Genomic DNA, 20,174 nt, shown 5'->3' on the forward strand with positions numbered 1-20,174 from the left:
TCTTCCTAAAATTTTATATGTCCCAGGCATCAAGAAGAACTTGCCAGGCTTGATGGTGAAATTTGTGGATGACAAACATACAGTTCAGGATAGAAATGATGGTTATTCTATCATTGGCTCAGGTACCTTGTTTCATGGCCTATACAAGATGGATGTATTTGAGAAGTTGCAGCATGATACTTGCTCAGTCTCTATGACTCGTGCTATGAGTGATGCATAATTATGGCATGCACGATTTGGCCATCTGAATTATGGCAGTTTGTTATGCCTTCAAAGGCATGATATGGTGTCCAAGTCTCTAACTCTTGAGACCCCTGCTAAACATATATGTGAGGGGTGTATTCTTGGTAAAATGCATCGGACATCATTTCCAAAGGATGAATTTGTGAGAGCTGCTAAGAAATTATTGCTTATACATAGTGATGTATGTGGTCCTATGAGGACACCATCTATTGGGGGATATCTCTACTTCGTTACTTATGATTACTCTAAATATAGCTAGGTGTATCCATTAAAGCAGAAGTTAGAGGTTTTTATGTGCTTTAGGCACTTTGTATCCATGGCTGAAAATGCATTTGAATGTAAGATCGAGGGGGGGGAGTATATGTCCAAGGAATTTCATGTATATATGGCTGAAAAAGGCGTAAGGCATCAATGTACAGTGCCATACACACCTCAAAAAAATGGTGTGGTTGAGAGGAAGAGAAAGTCTCTCATGGAGATGGCACGATGTATGGTGAAAGCCCAAGATTTACCTCATGGTTTTTGGTTAGAGGCAACTATGTGTGCAAACTATGTATTGAACAAATGTTCTACCAAGGCCTTGCAGTCTAAAACTCCTTATGAAGTTTGGCATGGCAGGAAGCCTCCTTTAGCTTATTTGCGTGTTTTTGGTTGTCTTGCTTATGCTCTTGTGCCTGAGCAACAACGCAGTAAGCTTGATGATAAGGCAGTTAAATGCATATTGTGGGGGATATAGTTCAGAAGCAAGGGATATCGACTCTACCATCCGGCCTCAAAGCGGATTTTGGTAAGTAGAGATGTTTTTGTTGAAAACTCAATTCAGCTCATGATTTCATGCAAAAAACAATAGAATGTATGCTCACAGGACATGTTTGATTTGCTCCTACCTTTGTTTAATGAAGGGCAGCCATATGTAGAGCAATTGAATACTCAACCAAGTGCTGAATACTCAACCAAGTGCTGAAATTCAGCCTTTGCTGGTGCAAAATCAGCCTTTTGATGAGGCAATTATTGAGGATGTAGTGGATGAGGAGAGAGCAGCCATAGAAGAATCTAGGCATATGCCAAAATGGCTTATGCAGACATTGAGGGATAGCAAGTTGGCAGCTCCTTTACCTAACAGAACTCGTGTAGGTTCTCATCATGCAGATTATTCTCATGTGGATAATGTTCTCATTTCTACTTTATGGAATGAGGAGGAATCTGCTTTCTTTAAGAAAGCACAGGATGATGATCCTTGGATGCATGTTATAAAGAGTGAGTATAACTCCATACTCAAGAATGACACCTGGTATTTGATAGATCTACCTCATGGTGGCAAAAGAAGGCCATTGGTACTAAGTGGGTTTACAAGTTAAAACGCAAAGTAAATGGTAGCATTGATCGCCTACAAGGCCAGACTTTATAAAGGGGTATGCCTAGCAAAAGGGCATTGATTATGATGAGACCTTTGCACCCCAATCTCATATGACTACCATTAGGTGTCTCATTGCTTTGGTAGCACATCATGGGTGGAATGTACATCAGTTGGACATTAAGACTGCATTCTTGAATGGTGATTTACATGAGGAGGTAAATGTATCGCAACCTTCTGGTTTTGTTGTGAAAGGAGAAGAGTCTAAAGTATAAACTACACAATATGATTTATTTCTTTTTTAATAAAAGTTTTTGACCTTTTTCCGTCACATGGAAGGTTCATATTTTTCAACCTTCATTGTGAAATGCAAATGTTTTATATAAATTCAGTTTTTCCTCAAGCGAGGTGGTGTATGGAGCCCGCTATGCCTTCTAGTTTTGTTGTGAAAAGAGAAGAGTCTAAAGTATAAACTACACAATATGATTTATTTATTTTTTAATAAAAGTTTTTGACCTTTTTCCTCATGGAAGGTTCATATTTTTCAACCTTCATTGTGAAATGCAAATGTTTTATATAAAAGCAGTTTTCCCTCAAGCGAGGTGGTCTATGGAGCCCGCTATGGAGATCGCGGCCTCCAGGACTAGCAGGCCCGGGAGGAAGCGGCTTTTCCTTGTTTTGTCCATCCTGCTGTCTTTTATCCTGGGTATGTGTCCTTCTTTGTTGATATATTGGTATGTGTTGTGCATGGCGCGCGCACAGAAAGAAAGAAAGGGAACTCTATTAATGTCTGCGGAGGGCCAAAATAAAATGACATGTGAGACCATAAACGAGCTTCAACATAGGATGGACTTCAAAAAAAGTATTGAGAGAGGTTATCGAGGCTCATGAGAAGCAAACCAGACAGAGCTGGTATTGTCCTTTTGGTTACACGGGGCTTGATCACTCTTTTCTTAACCTTGGGTGAAGGCATTGGAGTCCAGCCGTAAAAACCCTTCTTCGTTTTGACCCAGAAATGTGTCTTTAAACAGTTATCTTATCCCTTTGGAAAAACTACCCCTATGTATGCGCAAGAGTCCATCACTACTTGAAGTCTTCTGTGTTTATTACCTTACTTCAGGAATGGACTTTAGTTTATTGGAAACCTTATGGAAATGGAAGCTCAACTGGGAAGTCAAGTTTCTAGAGCCTGTTGAAGAGCGTAGTCCTTGCACAACTCCGCAAAGCAGGGAAACACTTTGTTGAACATGGCACGTACAGTAATTGCTTAAATTACTGCCGGCAAATGAAAATGTGATCCTAACCATCTGGTTCTTTAGCTCTGATCTTATGGGCTTTCGAAAAGTGCCAGCCGTGGACTTGTAAGTATTCAAATGTAGATCTTGGTCACTCTGTGGCTCACCATTATGGTCTTCTTGTCACTTGGTTCCATGAGGGCACCATCTTTATGGAGAGGATTTATGGTATTTGAATACTAGGTTTATAGAAAGCTTTAGCAGTAGAGAAGTTGCCAGAGATGGGCACATCAGTTGTTAATGGAATGAGATTGGCCAAAAAATCAAACACCATGTAGATAAAGGCAAGAGGAGAGCCGACATTGGTGAGGAGGATGTTCATCCCACAGCAAGAGAACCAAAGAGTTCAAGGTAGGACACAAATCTGTAAACTTTGAGAACTACCATCGCGAGTATGACTCTACCAAAGCTTTATCTCATTGCCTAGTTTAAGATTGCCTTTCATGAGGGAGAGTTTACCGAGGAATAAAGCTAAGACTTGTTGGCATGTATTTGAAAGATATTGTTGTACATTGTTGGTTGGTCGAGAAGTTTTCCGGCAACACCATTGTTACATGGATTGAATTCAAAAGCAAGTTTTATGCTCAGTTTTTGCCTCCCAATTTTGCAAAAAACATACGCAAAAAGTGGGATTGGTTGTGTCAAAAAGAGGGGGAATCAATCACTTCTTATGTGTCAAATTTTTGGAAGGTATTATGGGAAGTGATTTCTTTGATGAAGATTAATGAAGAGGAAAGGAAGAGAAAGTTTGAGTTGGGGCTTCAACCCATTGTTTAAGATGCGCTTGAAATCTACCCTGATCAAATTTTGGAGCAACTCATAAATTTAGCTTTGGGCTCCGAGCAACTCAATGTCAAATGGGTGCAATCAAAGATTGACCTAAGCATGGAAAAAGGAAGGACAAAGTTGGTTTTAGCATGCAAAAAGGGACTTCAAGGATATAAACAATGCTCCAAAAGCTGTAAATGCCAATGGGAAGAACCATGGAACAAGAGGAGCACATTTGGGTCGTCTCCGCACAGCAAAGGGTGTAGTACATGATGCGAGAGGGAAAATGCTTTAAATGTGGTAGTAAAGACCACATGTTGCATCAATCCACAAACAAAGATAAGAAAGCAGACGAGCCTAAAGTGCATGTGAGCATGGTGCCCAATTTGCAGGGCAATATGGGTCATGCAACCAAGAATAGAGTAGTATGCAAAGCATAGGGGCAACTAAAAAATCAGCCCGCCTTATTCATGCTCTATCGATAACTTCATCTCCACTCAAATGGTTACTGCATTGAGCATTAAAGTGCAATGGGATCTGAAATACATGCATGTTCAACTTTTATTTCGAAGGATGTGAAGGTCACTCCTCTTATTGGAGAGCGGTGAATTCACATCTAAGGCTACCTTGACCACAAGAACTTTCTTATTGTACCTCTCAACGGAGGTGATGTATTACTAAGCAAACCGTGGCACGCTCACCTTGAGCCTTGCAAGAACTACAAAACAAACTCACTCTCTTTTATGTATGAAGGCCGAGAGCATCTTATAGATGCATGCGTATTGGGTGAGACTATCCCTATTGTATCTCATGTACAAATCAATAAAGCACTCAAAAAGAGTGTTTCTTTGTACTTGGTTTTTGTATGCAATGATGTGGAACATAGCAATGTGCACGTAGATTCTCTTACCCGTGATAGGCTGAATTTTCTAAGTGAGTATGTCAAAGAAAGCAAAGCAGACTCTTCAGTTCATTAAGGAAGGTCGGTGCTTCACTTGTGGTCAACAAGGGCACATGAGGATGAACTGCCTACAAGCGAAGGCAAGTCAAAGTCAAAGAGAGCCCATGTGATTGAGGTTAAAGGTAAAATTACTTTCATACATACTATTGTTTCATATGATATATCTGAGTTCTTGTAAGGGTTGTAGCTATAAGATGAAAGTTTTCATTCCTGGAGACCTAATATGGATGTATGGGTCAATTGTGGGAAAAATTATCACATCTTTTTAACCTTGGGAGTACTTACAACTTCATGAATGCCAAGCTTGGTGCAAAAGCTGGAAGTGGAGACATAGCCAAGTGATCACTAGTATCGTATCAACATGCCATCGGGCGCACGGTTTTGGGATTGACGGGTGTCTCTGCTGCCTATAACTATACAGAGCTACTTGGAGCCTCTAGATTTCATGATTATGAAATTGTATAGAGTATATCTTATTATAGGAAAAGAGTGGTACCATAACCATGATGTAGGGATAGCCTAAGGGTCATAAGCGATCTTTCCTCATGGACAGTGTCCAGTTTTGTCCACAGGGTGATTTTGATGTCTCATCCACTACTCTTGTAAACGCATTTGAAATTTGTTCTATAGTAAAGGATTCTAATTATGAAGTGTTTCAATCTATTCTAGATACCATATCATCTGATGATAATTGTGAGTTTAATTCAGTTTGACTTGATATATGGGAGAAATAAGTTTTAGAGAGTATCAAGGCACAGTTTGTCGATGTTTTTCCAGCTGAGTTACCTCATGGTCTTTCACCCAATTGGTCATGAAATATGTAAGTGTAACATGCGGAAGCTTCGGGGAGGATCGGTATCTTCAATGCTCAAAAAATCAGTACACTTTTCGTGACGGAATTAACGAACAAAACTGAATGAAGATGTGCATAAAATAGAGAGAGAGAGAGAGGGAGAGAGGATAGGACACAATATTGGGTCCCGAATACCCTCTGTAGGGCTCCCACCACGAATGGTGTATTTGCTTTATTAGAATGATGCAAATCTGAAAAAAATATAGAAAACTTGACCTTTCTTGGCTGAGATAACTCTGCCCTTGACCTGCAGTCCTTCACTCCTTCGCGTTAGCAACTTCTTGGCTGTCCTGGTCCTTGTTTGCCTTAGCTCTTGGTGAACGATGAGATCACACAATGGGATTGTGGGCTCACTATTTATGCTACTCCATAAAAGTAGTCGGCCAGTATTAATCCAGGCGGCCAGCTTATATTCTGCCCACGATTGAAATAACAGCATTAAATGCTGAATAAAATCGTAGAAATGCAAGGTAGGACTGGGCAATGTTTACCAGTTGTTTGGGGACTACAGGCTGTCCCATACTTGTCGTACAACCATATAAAGGCTGCATATTCTGTAAGCTACCCCTGGCCTGCCCCTAGGGCTGTCCTACAGCCCCTCCATGGCTGGTGGGTTCAGCCAGGGCCTTCCTGGCTCTCATGGGGGTGGTTTTACACTATCCCCATGCCCACACAAGGACTTGGGGTAGCCCTATGGGCTAGCCCCTTTTCCCAAAAGCAAACCCTAACTACATACACAATGATCTGGCATCTAGTATCATACCAGATACATAGAATCATTGACATCATTCCAGAGGGAGACTCACAGTGCGGACTGGCACTACTTCATGTGTAGGACAATGCACACCTGACCTTGGACTCTTGTGCAGGACAATGCACACCTGACCTCGGACGACTTGGATGGAACCCTGGCTGACTCGTCCCGGACTGGGCTCACATGGGACGAGTTTACTATCCTAGGTCCTACACCTTCTGTACAGATATGTCTACGTGGCATCCAAGTGCGGGATGCAAGTGACATCCCCTTCTGCTTGACTTGACGGAAGCTGCATAGCCCCCAAATAATCTGTTAATAACGTTGGATAGTCTTCGAAAAACTCTTTGTCAATCCATACCGCGTCGTGGGTCCCTCGGTCCTGAAACTTCGTGAGGAACTATCTTGGTCTTCGGCCTGAGCCATGCTTGAAACGGTGCAAAAGAATCTATTATGGAACCATAACTTCTGCTTCATCAACAATATCTGGTTTCGCCTCGTCTTTAACTTCTGAAGGGATAGGACCTGCATATAGCTTTAATCAACTAACGTGTGTAACTTACACAATGCTAATCAATACACTTAAATACACTAAGATTTGATGGACACTTGTTTAAATACAAGAAGTAAATTGTTGAATTGACAAGAGACACACAATGAGCTGGAACAGCCGACTCCTCCCTCAAATAAAGTATATTGATCTTGGGAGAATCAAGTACATAGTGTCATGGGCATTTCTGACTAGATTTCCATACCAGCATATGAATACAGTATTGCAAACAAGTGGTTGTCGATGTAGACTTGCAACCCACACCCTCTCAGGTGTCCATGTTCCCTACCATCTGCTCTCTATTGTTCCACCAACACATGGTAGCAACAATCTGCAAGAGTCCCTTCTTGCTTAAAGCATCGGCCCCACTGGATTGGCCTTTCCTAGAAGGTACTCAATCATACCACCGAATTGTTGGAATTTATGGCTCCAGCGGTGTCGTCGATCACTCCATTGTGCACTTGGCATTGTTTGAATCCGACGTAATGCCTCATGGTCAGTGTGAACCTCAACGTCACGGCCATACAGAAAATGTTTTCAATGTTTCAAGGCCTGTATAACTGCTAGGAGTTCACGATCGTAGACCGAGTAATTTTTCTTTGCGGGCAGTAACTTACGAGACATGTAAGCTACTGGATGACCATTTTGTTGTAACACACCTCCAATTGCGATGTTACTCGCATCGGTGATCACTTGAAATGGCTCGTCCCACGAGGCAAGTGCTAAACAAGGCGCTTCTGATAAAGCCACCTTGAGGTTCTTGAATGCCTCCAACGCTCATGGAGTCATTCGAATCCGTTGCCTTCTTGTCTTCACTCCCTTTAGGAGATCGGTGAGATCTGCCGAGAGGTCAGAAAACTTGTCTATGTGGGTGGAGTATGCCTGGCATATACCCACAAAGGATCTGATGTCATAGGCTGTCTGAGGTATTTTCCAATTGACAATCTCGGCTACTTTAGTCGGATCAAGTCGAATGCCTTCTGCACTAATTATGTATCCCAAGTAATGCACTTGGAACAAATAAAATTCCGACTTCTACTCATTGACGTAGAGCTCGTTGCTTTCTAGCAACTTAAGAACTTTCTCCACATCAATGTCATGTTGCTCAACCGTAGCTGAAAATACCAGTATGTCGTCCAGAAATATAAACACACTTTCCAATCAAATCCCGGAAAACACGCATCATCATGCGGTTAAATGTAGCTGGGGCGTTCGTCAAGCCAAATGGCATGACCACAAATTCATAGTGGGCCCGTTCCGTACGGAAGGCTGTATTGGGGATGTCCCTCTCCACAATCCTCACCTAGTGGCATCCACTCTTTAAATCAAGTTTCGAGAACACCTTTGCTCCATTCAGCCTCTCAAGAATATAATCTATCCGAGGTATCGGGAATCTACTCTTGATAGTCAGCTTATTGAGTGTGATAATTAACACACAAACGGGAAGACCCATCTTTCTTCTTGACAAATAAGATCGGTGCTGCAAATGGCAACACGTTGGGGCGGATGAAGCCAGATTGCAACAATTCTTGGAGTTGGCGGTCCAACTCCGATTCCATAGCCTTGGAAAGGCGATACGGAAACTTGGTCGGGGGTTCTGAGCCTGGGAGAAGGTCAATCTTGTTGCCCTCCGGTCTGGACAGGGGGAGCTGGGGAGGGAGGCCGTCCCGAATAAAAATCTTCTAGAACTTTTCATGGAGAGCCGAGTACTTCTCAGAAGCACTGGCCATCGTCTGGGTTGTCTGGATGTATATCATCGCACAATGTGCGCCTTTCCTGACTGCTCGCTTAGCCTGCAAGTGGCTTATGAGCGGAAAGTTCGGAATTCCTGGCTCGCACTTAATGGTCACTGGGGCGTTTGACACATTCCGATTGATCTGAACTTGTGCTTGTCCCACTTGACATCGGGAAGAAGCTTGTGAAACCACTGAATACCCAAAATTATGTCTGCTCCTACAAGAGGGGCAACCATAAAATCACGCACAAATTCTATGCCCTGAATAACTAATTTAGCACCTAGAGCTTCATACTTGACGCTTGTTGTCGTACCTGTGCTAAAACCCTCAACCTGTTTGTCCACCAAAGTCAGGATGAAACGGACACACCTAGCGGCCTGTTCTGTGACCACATCCTCCTTGCTGCCGCTATCAAACAAGACAATGACTCTCTGGCCACCTATGTAGCCAAAGGACTTGAGCAATTCGTTGCGCTCATACTCTTAGTCATGGGCGCCCTTCTGCTTATCTTCGAGCTCGCGGCTAATAATTGCTCCAACTGAAGCACCGGGATTTGAAGAACTAGGGGTAGCCACTGGGGTCTGTGGGGGAGCTGAGCTCACCACGGAAGCTGTGGAGGCAGCGACGGCGAGCTTTGGAGGCTTCTTAGGACACTCCTAAGAAGTATGTCCTTTTGTATGACAAAAGAAACATCTACCCTTCTCCTTGTACTGAAAAAGCTTCTCAGCACTCAACTTGCCACCTGTCTTACCTGCCTCTGCTTTCTGGTCTGGAGTAAGCTTAGACGCATTGTTCGAGTTCTTGGAGTCAGAGGCTCCCGGGTTCTGTCCTGGGGAAGACCTTGTCTGGTTCTGGCCTTTTCCCCCCGAGGCGGTAGCCTTGGGAGTAGCTGGCTGGGAAGTCTTGGGCTTGTCACCATTATGCTTCATTTCTGCACTTTGCGTGCGTCTTCAAAAGTGGCTAGTCTAAACATACGCACCTCCCATTGGATTTGCGTGTCAAGGCCATACAAAAACTGCCCTTTCTTGTCCGAATCAGATAAAGCCTAATTGCAAACATAAAGTTGAAATTCTATTGGCAAACTGAAGGACTGGTTGCGTGTTTTGACGCGCTCCCCTGAACTCGTCTTCAAACTCGTCCCACACAATCTGGTGTGGGCATGAGCCCACTGAGTCCACCAAGGGATGGCCTCACCTTCCAAGTACCAACTAGCTAAGATCACTCTGTCAGTATCTGCCTTTCTAACTGCGGCAAAGTAAGCTTCAAACTGATGCAACTATGAATAGAGAGTTGTGGGGTCGAGTTTACCATTATACTTACTGAAGTTCATTTTGTCGAGAAAATGATTCGAGGGTGCTGCCGGTGTTAATCTGGCGTCCAAAGCTGCGAGGTAACACTCGTGTTCCACGCGTCGCATGGCTTCGTCTTCACGTTGCCGGATCTCCAATGCACGCATCTGCAACTCAAGCAAAGAGCTCGGTTGTGGTCGTGACTCTGCGAGAGGGTCCCAGGATCTGGAATCTGGGATACGGAAGGAGAGGGAGGAGGAGATGGAAAACGCGACGCTGGAGAACGGGTACGTTCTTCCAGAGCCAAGATTTGCGCCTTCTGCTCTTCCCCATCCACACTGTGTGTGGGAGACGTCCGGAGGCTGAAAACCAACTGTCCGTCACTCCGAAAGGAGTAGTCCACCGGCGTATGAAAACCAACCACATGAGCGAGAAAAAATTTTGGTTTCTTTGCTGAATCTTTGCACTTGAAGTAGGCTCTGATACCACTGTAACATGCGGAAGCTTCGGGGAAGATCGGTAACTTCAATGCTCAAAAAATCAGCACACTTTTCGCGACGGAATCAACTCACAAAACTGAATGAAGATGTGTAGAAAATAGAGAGAGAGAGGGAGAGAGGAGAGGACACGGTATTGGGTTCCGAATACCCTCTGTAGGGCCCCCACCACGAATGGTGTATTTGCTTTATTAGAATGATGCAAATCTGAAAAAAAATACAGAAAACTTGACCTTTCTTGGTTGAGATAACTCTGCCCTTGACCTACAGTCCCTCACCCCTTTGCGTTAGCAACTTCTTGGCTGTCCTGGCCCTTGTTTGCCTTAGCTCTTGGTGAATGATGAGATAACACAATGGGATTGTGGGCTCACTATTTATACTACTCCATAAAAGTAGTCGGCCAGTATTAATCCAGGCGGCCAGCTTATATTCTGCCCACGACTGAAATAACAGCATTAAATGCTGAATAAAATCATAGAAATGCTGCACATCTCTTCCCTTGGCTGGTTGGGCACTAGGCTCATGTGCAAGGTAGGGCTGGGCAATGTTTACCAGCTGTTTGGGGACTGGGCAGCCTGTATGGGCTGCCCCATACTTGCCCTACAGCCATATAAAGGCTGCATATCTTGTAAGCTACCCTTGGCCTGCCCCTAGGGCTGTCCTACAGCCCCTCCATGGCTAGTGGGTTCAGCTAGGGCCTTCCTAGCCCTCATGGGGGTCCATGCCCACACAAGGACTTGGGGTAGCCCTATGGGCTGGCCTTTTTTCCTAAAAGCAAACCCTAACTACCTACACAATGATCTGGCATCCAGTACCATACCAGATACATAGAATCACTGGCATCATTCCAGAGGGAGACTCACAGCGCGGACTGGCACTGATTCATGTGCAGGACAATGCACACCTGACCTTGGACTCCTGTGCAGGACAATGCACACCTGACCTCGGATGACCAGGATGGAACTCTGGCTGACTCGTCCCGGACTGAGCTCACATGGGACCAGTTTACCATCCCAGGTCCTGCACCTTATGTACAGATATGTCTACGTGGCATCCCAGTGCGGGATGCACGTGACAGTAAGCTCGGGTTATTTGGTGGAGTGTGTGAACACACTTTAGAGGTGCAAGATATTATCTTGTGAGTTGTGGAAAGATAAGAATGCCACATGAGATATTTTGTGAATGGTGAGAGCCACATGAAAGAATTTGGTAAAGGGATTGTCACATGGCATGACACATGTAAAGGAGATTGGGCTAGAGGCTATCTATATTAGAAGTCTCTCCTTTTATGGTTTACAACACATTGCAATAGAGATTGGTTGAGTGTGCCTTTCTTGTCTGACTTGCATTAGTGTGCTAATTATCATGATGGATTTTCTTGATTATTTTGAGCCTTCTTAAGCATATGCTAATCATGTGATTAGACTAGGCTTAGCACGATTTCTTAAATTCTTAATATGGTATCAGAGCAAGGTTTAGCTAAGCCTAGGTTATTTGTGGTTGGTATTTTCCTTATGTTTTCTTATTTTCCTTATGTTTTCTTTTACTGTTTTGAGAGAGAAAAAAATGGCACGCTCATTATCATGTGGAGGCTACGTCATTTGAAATGCTGAGAAGAAGGGGGAGCTACAGTCATCAACCATCTCAAAGAGCTGTTGCTAAAAATAATTTTATGATATGGTGCAAGTTCAGTGTTGTAATTTTGGTTGAAATTTATGTTAAGATGCCCTGCGTCATGTGGGGACCTTTGTGAGGAGCTGGTTATAGTAGTAGAGGCTCTACGTTGGGCACCGAAAGCAGAATACCCACTGCTGGTGGGATTAGAGCCATTTCATATCATGTAGCCAACCTATATATTATATCATGAGTTTCTCAGTTTTATAATTTTATTGAAGGTTCCTGCTTTCTTCATTTACAGCAAGCTTCAGACTAGAGTGTGTAGATGCTTCACAGCTGAGCTTTTAGAACTTGAATTTCAGCTTCTGCAAATTGCACCTTGGACTTCTTATCATTCTAAAGACTATGAACTCAGCATCTTTGACACTGCCCCCTCTCCTCTTGGTATATCTCATCTTGCCTCAACTTCTTGCATCAACCATAATTCACCATCAACATGTCGGAATGTATAGCGGAAAATGAGATGACTGTTGTGAGAAAGAAAACGTAGAAGTAGAGAGAGAGAGAAGCTGTATAAACTTTGCCATATACAACAAGATCCGGTACAAATGGAGTGTGGGGGAAATACCACCCTAGGCTGCTGGTCGGCCAGCCCAAAAACAGTCAACAGTAGCAAACATGTCCACGATTGGGTAAAAGACCTGTTGGCCAGCACATATGCAGTCGGCCATGACAAAAATGAAGTCGGCCAGTACAGAGGCAGTCGGCCTATAGTCACGACCAAGAAAAATAGAAAAAAAACATGGAAAATGAGGAAAAATGGAGACTACTCCTAACTTGGGCGGGCACACCCACAATAGAGGCCCTCACTCCCTATTGAGTAATATGGTACAGACAGGAGATGACTGCTAACACCCCCTCTAGGCTCCTGGATGTGGAACCAACCCCAGTGAGTTGGAGTGCTGCCGGAGCATTGCCTGAGGTAGAGACTTCGTGAAGAGGTCTGCTGTATTGTCCTCCGTTGAACAAAACTCTAGCAAGATGTCATCAGCCAAAATCTTCTCACGAACAAAGTGACTCTGGATGATCGTGGGTTCCTCTTGTGGAAACCCAATCTCGCAAAGTATCCTCCACAACCACACCACCTCGCAAGCAACACCACAAGCAGCCCGGTACTCTGTCTCTGTAGAAGATAAGGCAATAGTTGGCACCAAGAAATAGCTCCCGAGTCAAGGGTAAATCCGTAGCTTGATGTAGATCTCCTCGTGTCTCGATCTCCTCCCCAATCTGAGTCACTCCAACCTTGGAGTCTGACTCGTTTCGTCGTTTCCCCTCTAGTGTCTTAGAAGAGTCCAAGATCCTTCGTACCCCGCAGATACTGCAAGATCTGCAATCACGCGTCCAACGAGTCTTCAAAGGTGTTTGCATGGATGAACTCAACAGTCCCACTGGAAAGCTCAAGTCCAATCTGGTGTTCAGCAACTAAATCAATGAACCAACAAGCTTCCGATACAAGGAGGCATTAACTTGCTCACAAGGATCATTAACTGTAAGTTTGGTATTCGGGTCCATCGGTGAAGAAATAGGCTTGCGGTTCTCCATCCCAAAGGTCTCCAGCAACTCATGAACATACCGCTGCTGAGAAACAAAGAACCCCCTCTGGCTCTGCCAAATCTCCAATCCCAAAAAGAAATGGAGTAAGCCTAAGTCGGTCGTCACAAACTCCTTTGACAAGGCAACCTTTGTCAGAGTTATGTGCTCCACATGACCGCCACTGAGAATGAGATCATCCACATAAAGGATAATCAACGTGACCATATTGCGTTCTCGGAAGAGATACAAGTTAGGATTTGCAACTGATCTCTGAAAATCTGTCCGTAGAAAGAAGACATCAATCTTCTTATTCCAAGCCTTGGGAGCCTGCTTAAGACCATACAAGGCATTCCGTAACCTGTAATCCATCCCCTTTGATCCCGGAACCTCAAAGCGTGGAGGTTGCTCAATATACACCTCCTTCTGCAAGTCACCATTAAGGAACACAGATTTTACATCCATTTGATACACCGGCCACTGTTGAGAAGAGGCAAGGGCAAGATTTGTCCGAATCGTGGTCATCCTCGCTGTCGGTACAAAGGTATTCTCATAGTTGATGCTAGGCCGTTGAGCATAGCCCTTAGCCACAAGTCTGGCCTTGTGCTTGTCCATAGACCCATTAGACGTATACTTGGTCTTATAGATCCACTTGACACCAATGGACTGACCGTTTTTACGGCCTCGAAATCAACTCCCAAGTGTTATTCTTCTCAATGGCTTCAAGTTCCACTTGCATGGCGTTCCTCTAAATCTCCTGGGAAAGAGCTTCCTTAACGAAAGTGGGCTTTTTGTCCCGAATGATAAGAGACATCAAAGCATAGTTCACTTGTAACAGCTCCTCTGATTGACTTTTATCATGAACTTTGTGCGATCTTCGAGGTCCATCCTTTGTGGTCCACTCGAAGGGATACTCCGTAACACCCGACTCCCAAATGGTGTCCAACAACCACTTTGGTACTCGAACAAAACGCGGAGCATCCTACTGCTATTGGGGCTCATCTCCAGCCTCGGGCTCAAACTCGACAACTCACTGAGGCTGTCTAACTAGAACGATAGCTTGGGAGTCATCCTCAGACTCATCTGGTTCTCCAAGAAGTGGTGGCTTATCAACAGTGGAAGCTGGAACATGCTTATCAAAGACATCATCCCTGCTGACAACAACCTCGTTCCGCTCTGGGTCGTATAACCTGTAGCCTTTGGAAAGAGAGTTATATCCCACAAATACAACCTTCTGGGACTTCGAGTCAAGCTTACCCCTCTTCTTCTTTGGTATGTGAACATAGGCATCACTCCCAAACACACGGAAATGGGAGACATGTGGTTTCCTGCCAAAATAAGCCTCGTATGGAGTCATCTTTGGTACTGAAGTCGTCGGAGATCGGTTGAGGGTATGGACAACTGTAGCCACAGCCTCTCCCCAAAGTGGATGAGGAAGATCACAATGCTCCAGCATCGTCCTTGTCATCTCCACCATAGTTTAGTTCTTACGCTCAACTACTCCATTCTTTGAAGGTGAACTTGTATTGGCTAGCTCCCGCTTGATGCCATGCTCCGCACAAAACCGCACAAAAGCATTAGAAGAGAATTCCCCTCCTTTGTCAGCCGGAAGAGTCTTCACCTGCAAGCCAGACTCCTTCTCCACTATAACATGCCACTCTTTGAACCGAGCAAAGGCTTGGTCTTTCTGGGAAAGAAAATAAACCCGTGTGAACCTGCTACAATCATCCACAAGTAGCATAAAATACAACGAATCTCCCAAAGATGGGGTCTACATAGATCCACACAAGTCAGTGTGTACCAACTCCAAAGGTTTCGAAGTTCGCCTAGTAGCTTGCTTCGAAAAAGATTCCCTGTGCGGCATACCACGAATGCAAGAACTACAGTGTCCTCGCCTGCTGTCAACATCTGGCAAGCCATCCACCATCTGGTCCCGAAAAGCCCGTCAGAGCGCATCCACATTCAAGTGGCCAAAACGGAAATGCCACAAATCATCAAGCTGAGCACCTGTTAGGAAGAGAGCATAGAGAGTTTGTAAATCCCATTCTCCACTCCGCCTTCCCAAACAACGTGGTCTGTTGCTTTGTCCTGGAGAGCAACATAATGCTCATGAAACTCCACCCGTATGCCAGCCTTGCAAACCTCATGTTGTACTGACAAAAGATGAAAACCAAGAGCTGGGACATAAAGAATCCAGGAGAAATGCTTCTCCCCTTTGCCATCGGGAATAATCTCCATCCTGTCCTCACTGTAAATCGGGATAGTGGAGTTGTCACCAATGAAGATACGACCTGTCTACCGTTGAAGATCCTGTAATAATTCTCGGGAAGGAGTCGTGCCTGGAAGCACCACTATCGAGAATCCACTCCCGAGTATCCTTGGCAGTGAGACTAACTCCCTGCTCGAAGAAGAAGAAGCGTTTGTGTCCATAATCTCCAAGTGCACAAAAGCTGGAGTCTTTGCAGCTGTAGTTGAAGAATCAACACTCTTCTCGGTACTCCGTTGAGGACATTTCCTCCAATAGTTTGCTGGGCCTTCAAAGCATCACGCTCTGAGTTGGGCTTCTTCTCAGAAGACTTCTCTTTGCCCTTGTTGTTGTTGTTGTTGTGGCCTTTCGATTCGCTGGCCAGTCAAGGCCTCAAAACCTCCGCCTTGTGAAGGGTTCGTGAACTGCTCTTCTTGGTCCAAGACCATAAGCACAAGCTCCTCCCATGTGATGGTACCGAGCCTCCCACTGGTGATCAAAGAGGAATAGAAAGTTGAATATTGCGAGGCCGGATGAGACAGCAAAGTGATAAGGGGAGTGCCATGCCCGAAGTAGATCAGTCCACAAAGGGGAGCAAGCCCAAAGCTTTGCGGAAAGCTTCGAACTTCTCACGAGGAAGTGCCTTTGTGAAAAGATCGGCGAGGTTGTCCTGTGTTGGCACATAGGCCAAGCTGATCTCTCCTATTGAGAGTCTCTCCCTGACATAGTGATAATGCACCTCAATGTGCTTTGTGCGAGCATGAAAAACTGGGTTTCTCGCAACTGCCAATGCACTCTGACTGTCAGTGAAGATAGAGGTGGCAGACTCCTGTCCAACACCCAAGTCAGCCATAAGCCGTCTGAGCCACACACACTCAACCGTAGCTGTGAAAGCTGCCTTGTACTCAGCTTCACAACTAGAAGTGGCCACAGTAGGTTGCTTCTTGCTCAACCAAGATATGCATGAGCTACCGAGCATGAAATAAAAGCCACTTGTGGACACTCTTGTGTCATAGCAACCAGCCCAATCTGAGTCCGAAAAAGCATGTAAATCTAGCGGCAACGATCCCCCCTTGGGATAAAACAACCCAAGATGTATGGTGCCACTCAAGTAGCGAAAGATGCGTTTAACTGCCTTCCAATGCTGAGACCCTGGGCTATGCATAAACCTGCTCACCTGGGAGACTGCAAACTGAATGTCCGGCCTCGTAATGCATACATAAATGAGGCAACCAATAGCTGTCTGATAGAGTGTGACATCAAAGTGATCTCCAGCATCATGACTCAACTTCAAACCTGTCTCCATTGGAGTAGCAATAGGCTTACAGTCTTCAAGGCCAAATCTTCACAACAATTACTCAATATACTTTGTTTGACACAAAGCAATACCTCCATCACACTGCTTAAATTGCTATATCCTTTGAAGATATCTCCTTCCTAGCTTGAAGAACCTCCTGCTGAAGAGCTTGGAGTTTGTTGATGTGCTCTCGCATCATCGAAGACTTTGCAGGATTCATCACTCGCATCTGCACTTCCAAGGAAATCTGCTTCATGGGTGATACCGTGTTGTAGAGAGAAGCCAAGTGTTGCCAAATCCCTCGGGTCAGCGTCATGTGTTTGATATGATTGATCACTAGGGGTGTGCAATAAAGGAAGATGAAAGAACGCACACGGGCATTGACATGATCCCATAACTGTGCTTGATCCTCCCGTTCTTTCATAGTAGAAGGTAAAAGCTCCTTGTCCTCCAACTCTGGTTGTGGAACACCAACCACAATGAAATCAGCCAAGTCATAAGACTCCAAGACAGACTCCATCATTACCTTCCAGATGCCATAGTTGGTCCCGTCCAACTGTCGATCCACCGGGAATGTGGGGAGAGTGGGGATCTTCACATGCTTCTCAGCCATCTCAAGAGTTCACAAGGCCTTGTGAAGGGAGGGTGGGTGGGAAAAAAAATGAAGAGGAGGCCGCAAACACTATGCAAGGTGGCTGTCCAACAGTGATGGCCGCCTTCTACCGTTCTCCAAGTCTTGAACAGCCCAAGAATTCTCCAATCAGCACCAAAAAACAGCAAACCCTCAAGCTCTCACTGTCTCCAAGGTTCAAGCCACTTGGGGCTCTGATACCATGTCGGAATGCACAACAGAAAATGAGACAACTGCTGTGAGAGAGAAAACGCAGAAGTAGAGAGAGAGAAGCTGTATAAACTCTGCTATATACAACAAGATCCGGTACAAATGGAGTGTGGGGGCCAAGGGTGGTATTTATACTACCCTAGGCTACTGGTTGGCCAGCCCAGAAACGGCCGACAGCAGCAAACATGTCCATGACTGGGTAAAAGACCAGTCGGCCAGCACATATGCAGTCGGCCAAGACAAAAATGAAGTCGGCCAGTACAAAGGCAGTCGGCCTACAACAACAGTCCCCCACAACCAAGAAAAATAGGGAAAAAACATGGAAAATGAGTTAAAATGGAGACTACTCCTAACTCGGGCGGGCACACCCACAACAGAGGCCCTCACTCCCTACTGAGTAATATTGTACAGATAGGAGATGACTGCCAACACAACATGGCCATAGTGAGCCTCCCATTATGCTCACAGTCAAGAGGTTGCTTCTTCAAGTCCATTGAGGACCTTAGCTCCTCCCTTGAGCTTAGTAAGTCTTCATAACCCTTCTTTCTGCTGCAAGTTTCCAAACTGCCTCCTGCCTTGAGGCACTTGATTCCCTCCTGGCCCAATCCAAGGCCACTAGCCATGCATCCTATGGCTTCTTCTAGTTGGAGAGACCATCTCTCTCATACAAAGCTTGCTTACCAAGCTTTCATGTGCACTACATTTGTGCATCCACTATGTGCCTTCTTCAACCAAAAGCACCCAGCTTCATGCTCAACCACCTTGAGCATATTCTAGCAAATTTCTTGTAGCAACCATAGTGCTCCCTATTGAAGCACTCTCCAACTTGCCCCTTCTCACTGTTCTTGCATCGGCCATCGCTTGCACAAAAGGCTCTGAGCCCGCCATGTCAAGGTTATAGAGGTGGGGGAAGGCCAACCAGAAAACAAGCAAGAGCCTCATGGGACATCGTTCAATAAAGAACCATCGAAGGAGAAGAGAAACTCACTTCCAGCCGCATCAAAGCATAAGGAAGCACAGCGAGAGCTACTGTAAAACAACTGAAACAGCCAGGATCTGTAGTGCGTGGTGACCAAACTTGCAGAAACTTACTAGCAAGAGCTAGACAGTTGAAGAAGGGCTGTAGAAGAAGCTTCCGTCAAGGCAAGGCATGGAGATGGAGATGATGAAAGAAAACGGTGGGTGCCACCCACCACGGTCCCGGTGCTACATCATCGCTATGGCATGAAGGTGCAAAAAGGGATAAGATGAAAATTGTTCACATATGTGGATAAGGGTTTGAAATCCTAAAAATTTAAAGGTATTTCACACCACATGGTTAAGCAGTTGTTTTTATGCAGAAGGTTTCCTTGTTGGAAGTTGGAAAATTTGAACCCTCTTGAAAGCACGTGTTCTTACACAGTTTTTTGTAAATGATTAAAATGTCTCCTTCCACCCATGTTCACACGGGCATGCAATTTTTTTTGGCTTTTTTTGAAAACCATGTATTTTTGACCACATATGTTTGGGCTTGCTGTCTGCTGGCTGCCGACAGGGTTCCATGCCCTCCAATGATGCTTATGCAACTGATGGTAATGCTGCTGCTATGATGGTTGTCACGTGCACACCCTTCAGGTGTGCAGTGACATGGCATCATTTTAGCATCATAAACATATAAACATCATCAGGATTTATTAGGCATTTTATGGGCATTTTTCAGGCATTTAAATGAAGGTTTTCAGCATGTACCACATGGTATGGGCTGGATTCAGCATTGTAGCATCACATTAGCCATTTAGACCAAAGCATTTGGGGCTTGTGGAGGCAGCCGACAGAGTTTGGACAGCAGCCGACAGCATTTGCAGCCAAGATAGCATTTTATGCTATTTTTACATTTATTTTGTCCAAAGTTGCTGGCTGACCAGCCTTATTTGAGCTATATAAAGCAGGCGCCTCTATTCCTCACAGCATTCCAGCATTCAACAGTGTGTTCTTCAGCGTTTCTACTCCAGGAGGGCTGGGAACAGCAGCGCATCCACGCATCACAGCATCTACATCAGCATATTCAGAAGGTTGCCAGGTTACCACCCAGCAACAGTTTAGCAAAGGGGAATGTCACGTGCACACCCTTCAGGTGTGCAGTGACATGGCATCATTTTAGCATCATAAACATCATCAGGTTTTATCAGGCATTTTATGGGCATTTTTTAGGCATTTAAATGAAGGTTTTTAGCATGTACCATATGGTATGGGCTGGATTCAGCATTGTAGCATCATATTAGCCATCTAGACCAAAGCATTTGGG

At 44.8% G+C, this 20,174-nt stretch overlaps 1 protein-coding gene across 1 annotated transcript in view; it reads left to right on the top strand.

The window, feature by feature from the left end:
• Window positions 1-2,148: 2,148 nt before the first annotated feature.
• The window catches only part of LOC147621085 (GPI transamidase component PIG-S-like protein), a 179,450-nt gene continuing 161,424 nt past the window's right edge, over window positions 2,149-20,174 (top strand). The window contains exon 1 of the mRNA XM_086823782.1: window positions 2,149-2,303. Coding sequence (XP_086679908.1) covers window positions 2,159-2,303 — 145 coding nt within the window. The 5' untranslated portion in view covers window positions 2,149-2,158. The remainder of the gene's footprint in view (window positions 2,304-20,174) is intronic.

Source organism: Cibotium barometz, chromosome 30 (assembly GCF_041138505.1).
Source record: "Cibotium barometz isolate CiBa-2024 chromosome 30, ASM4113850v1, whole genome shotgun sequence".
Lineage (NCBI taxonomy): Eukaryota > Viridiplantae > Streptophyta > Polypodiopsida > Cyatheales > Cibotiaceae > Cibotium > Cibotium barometz.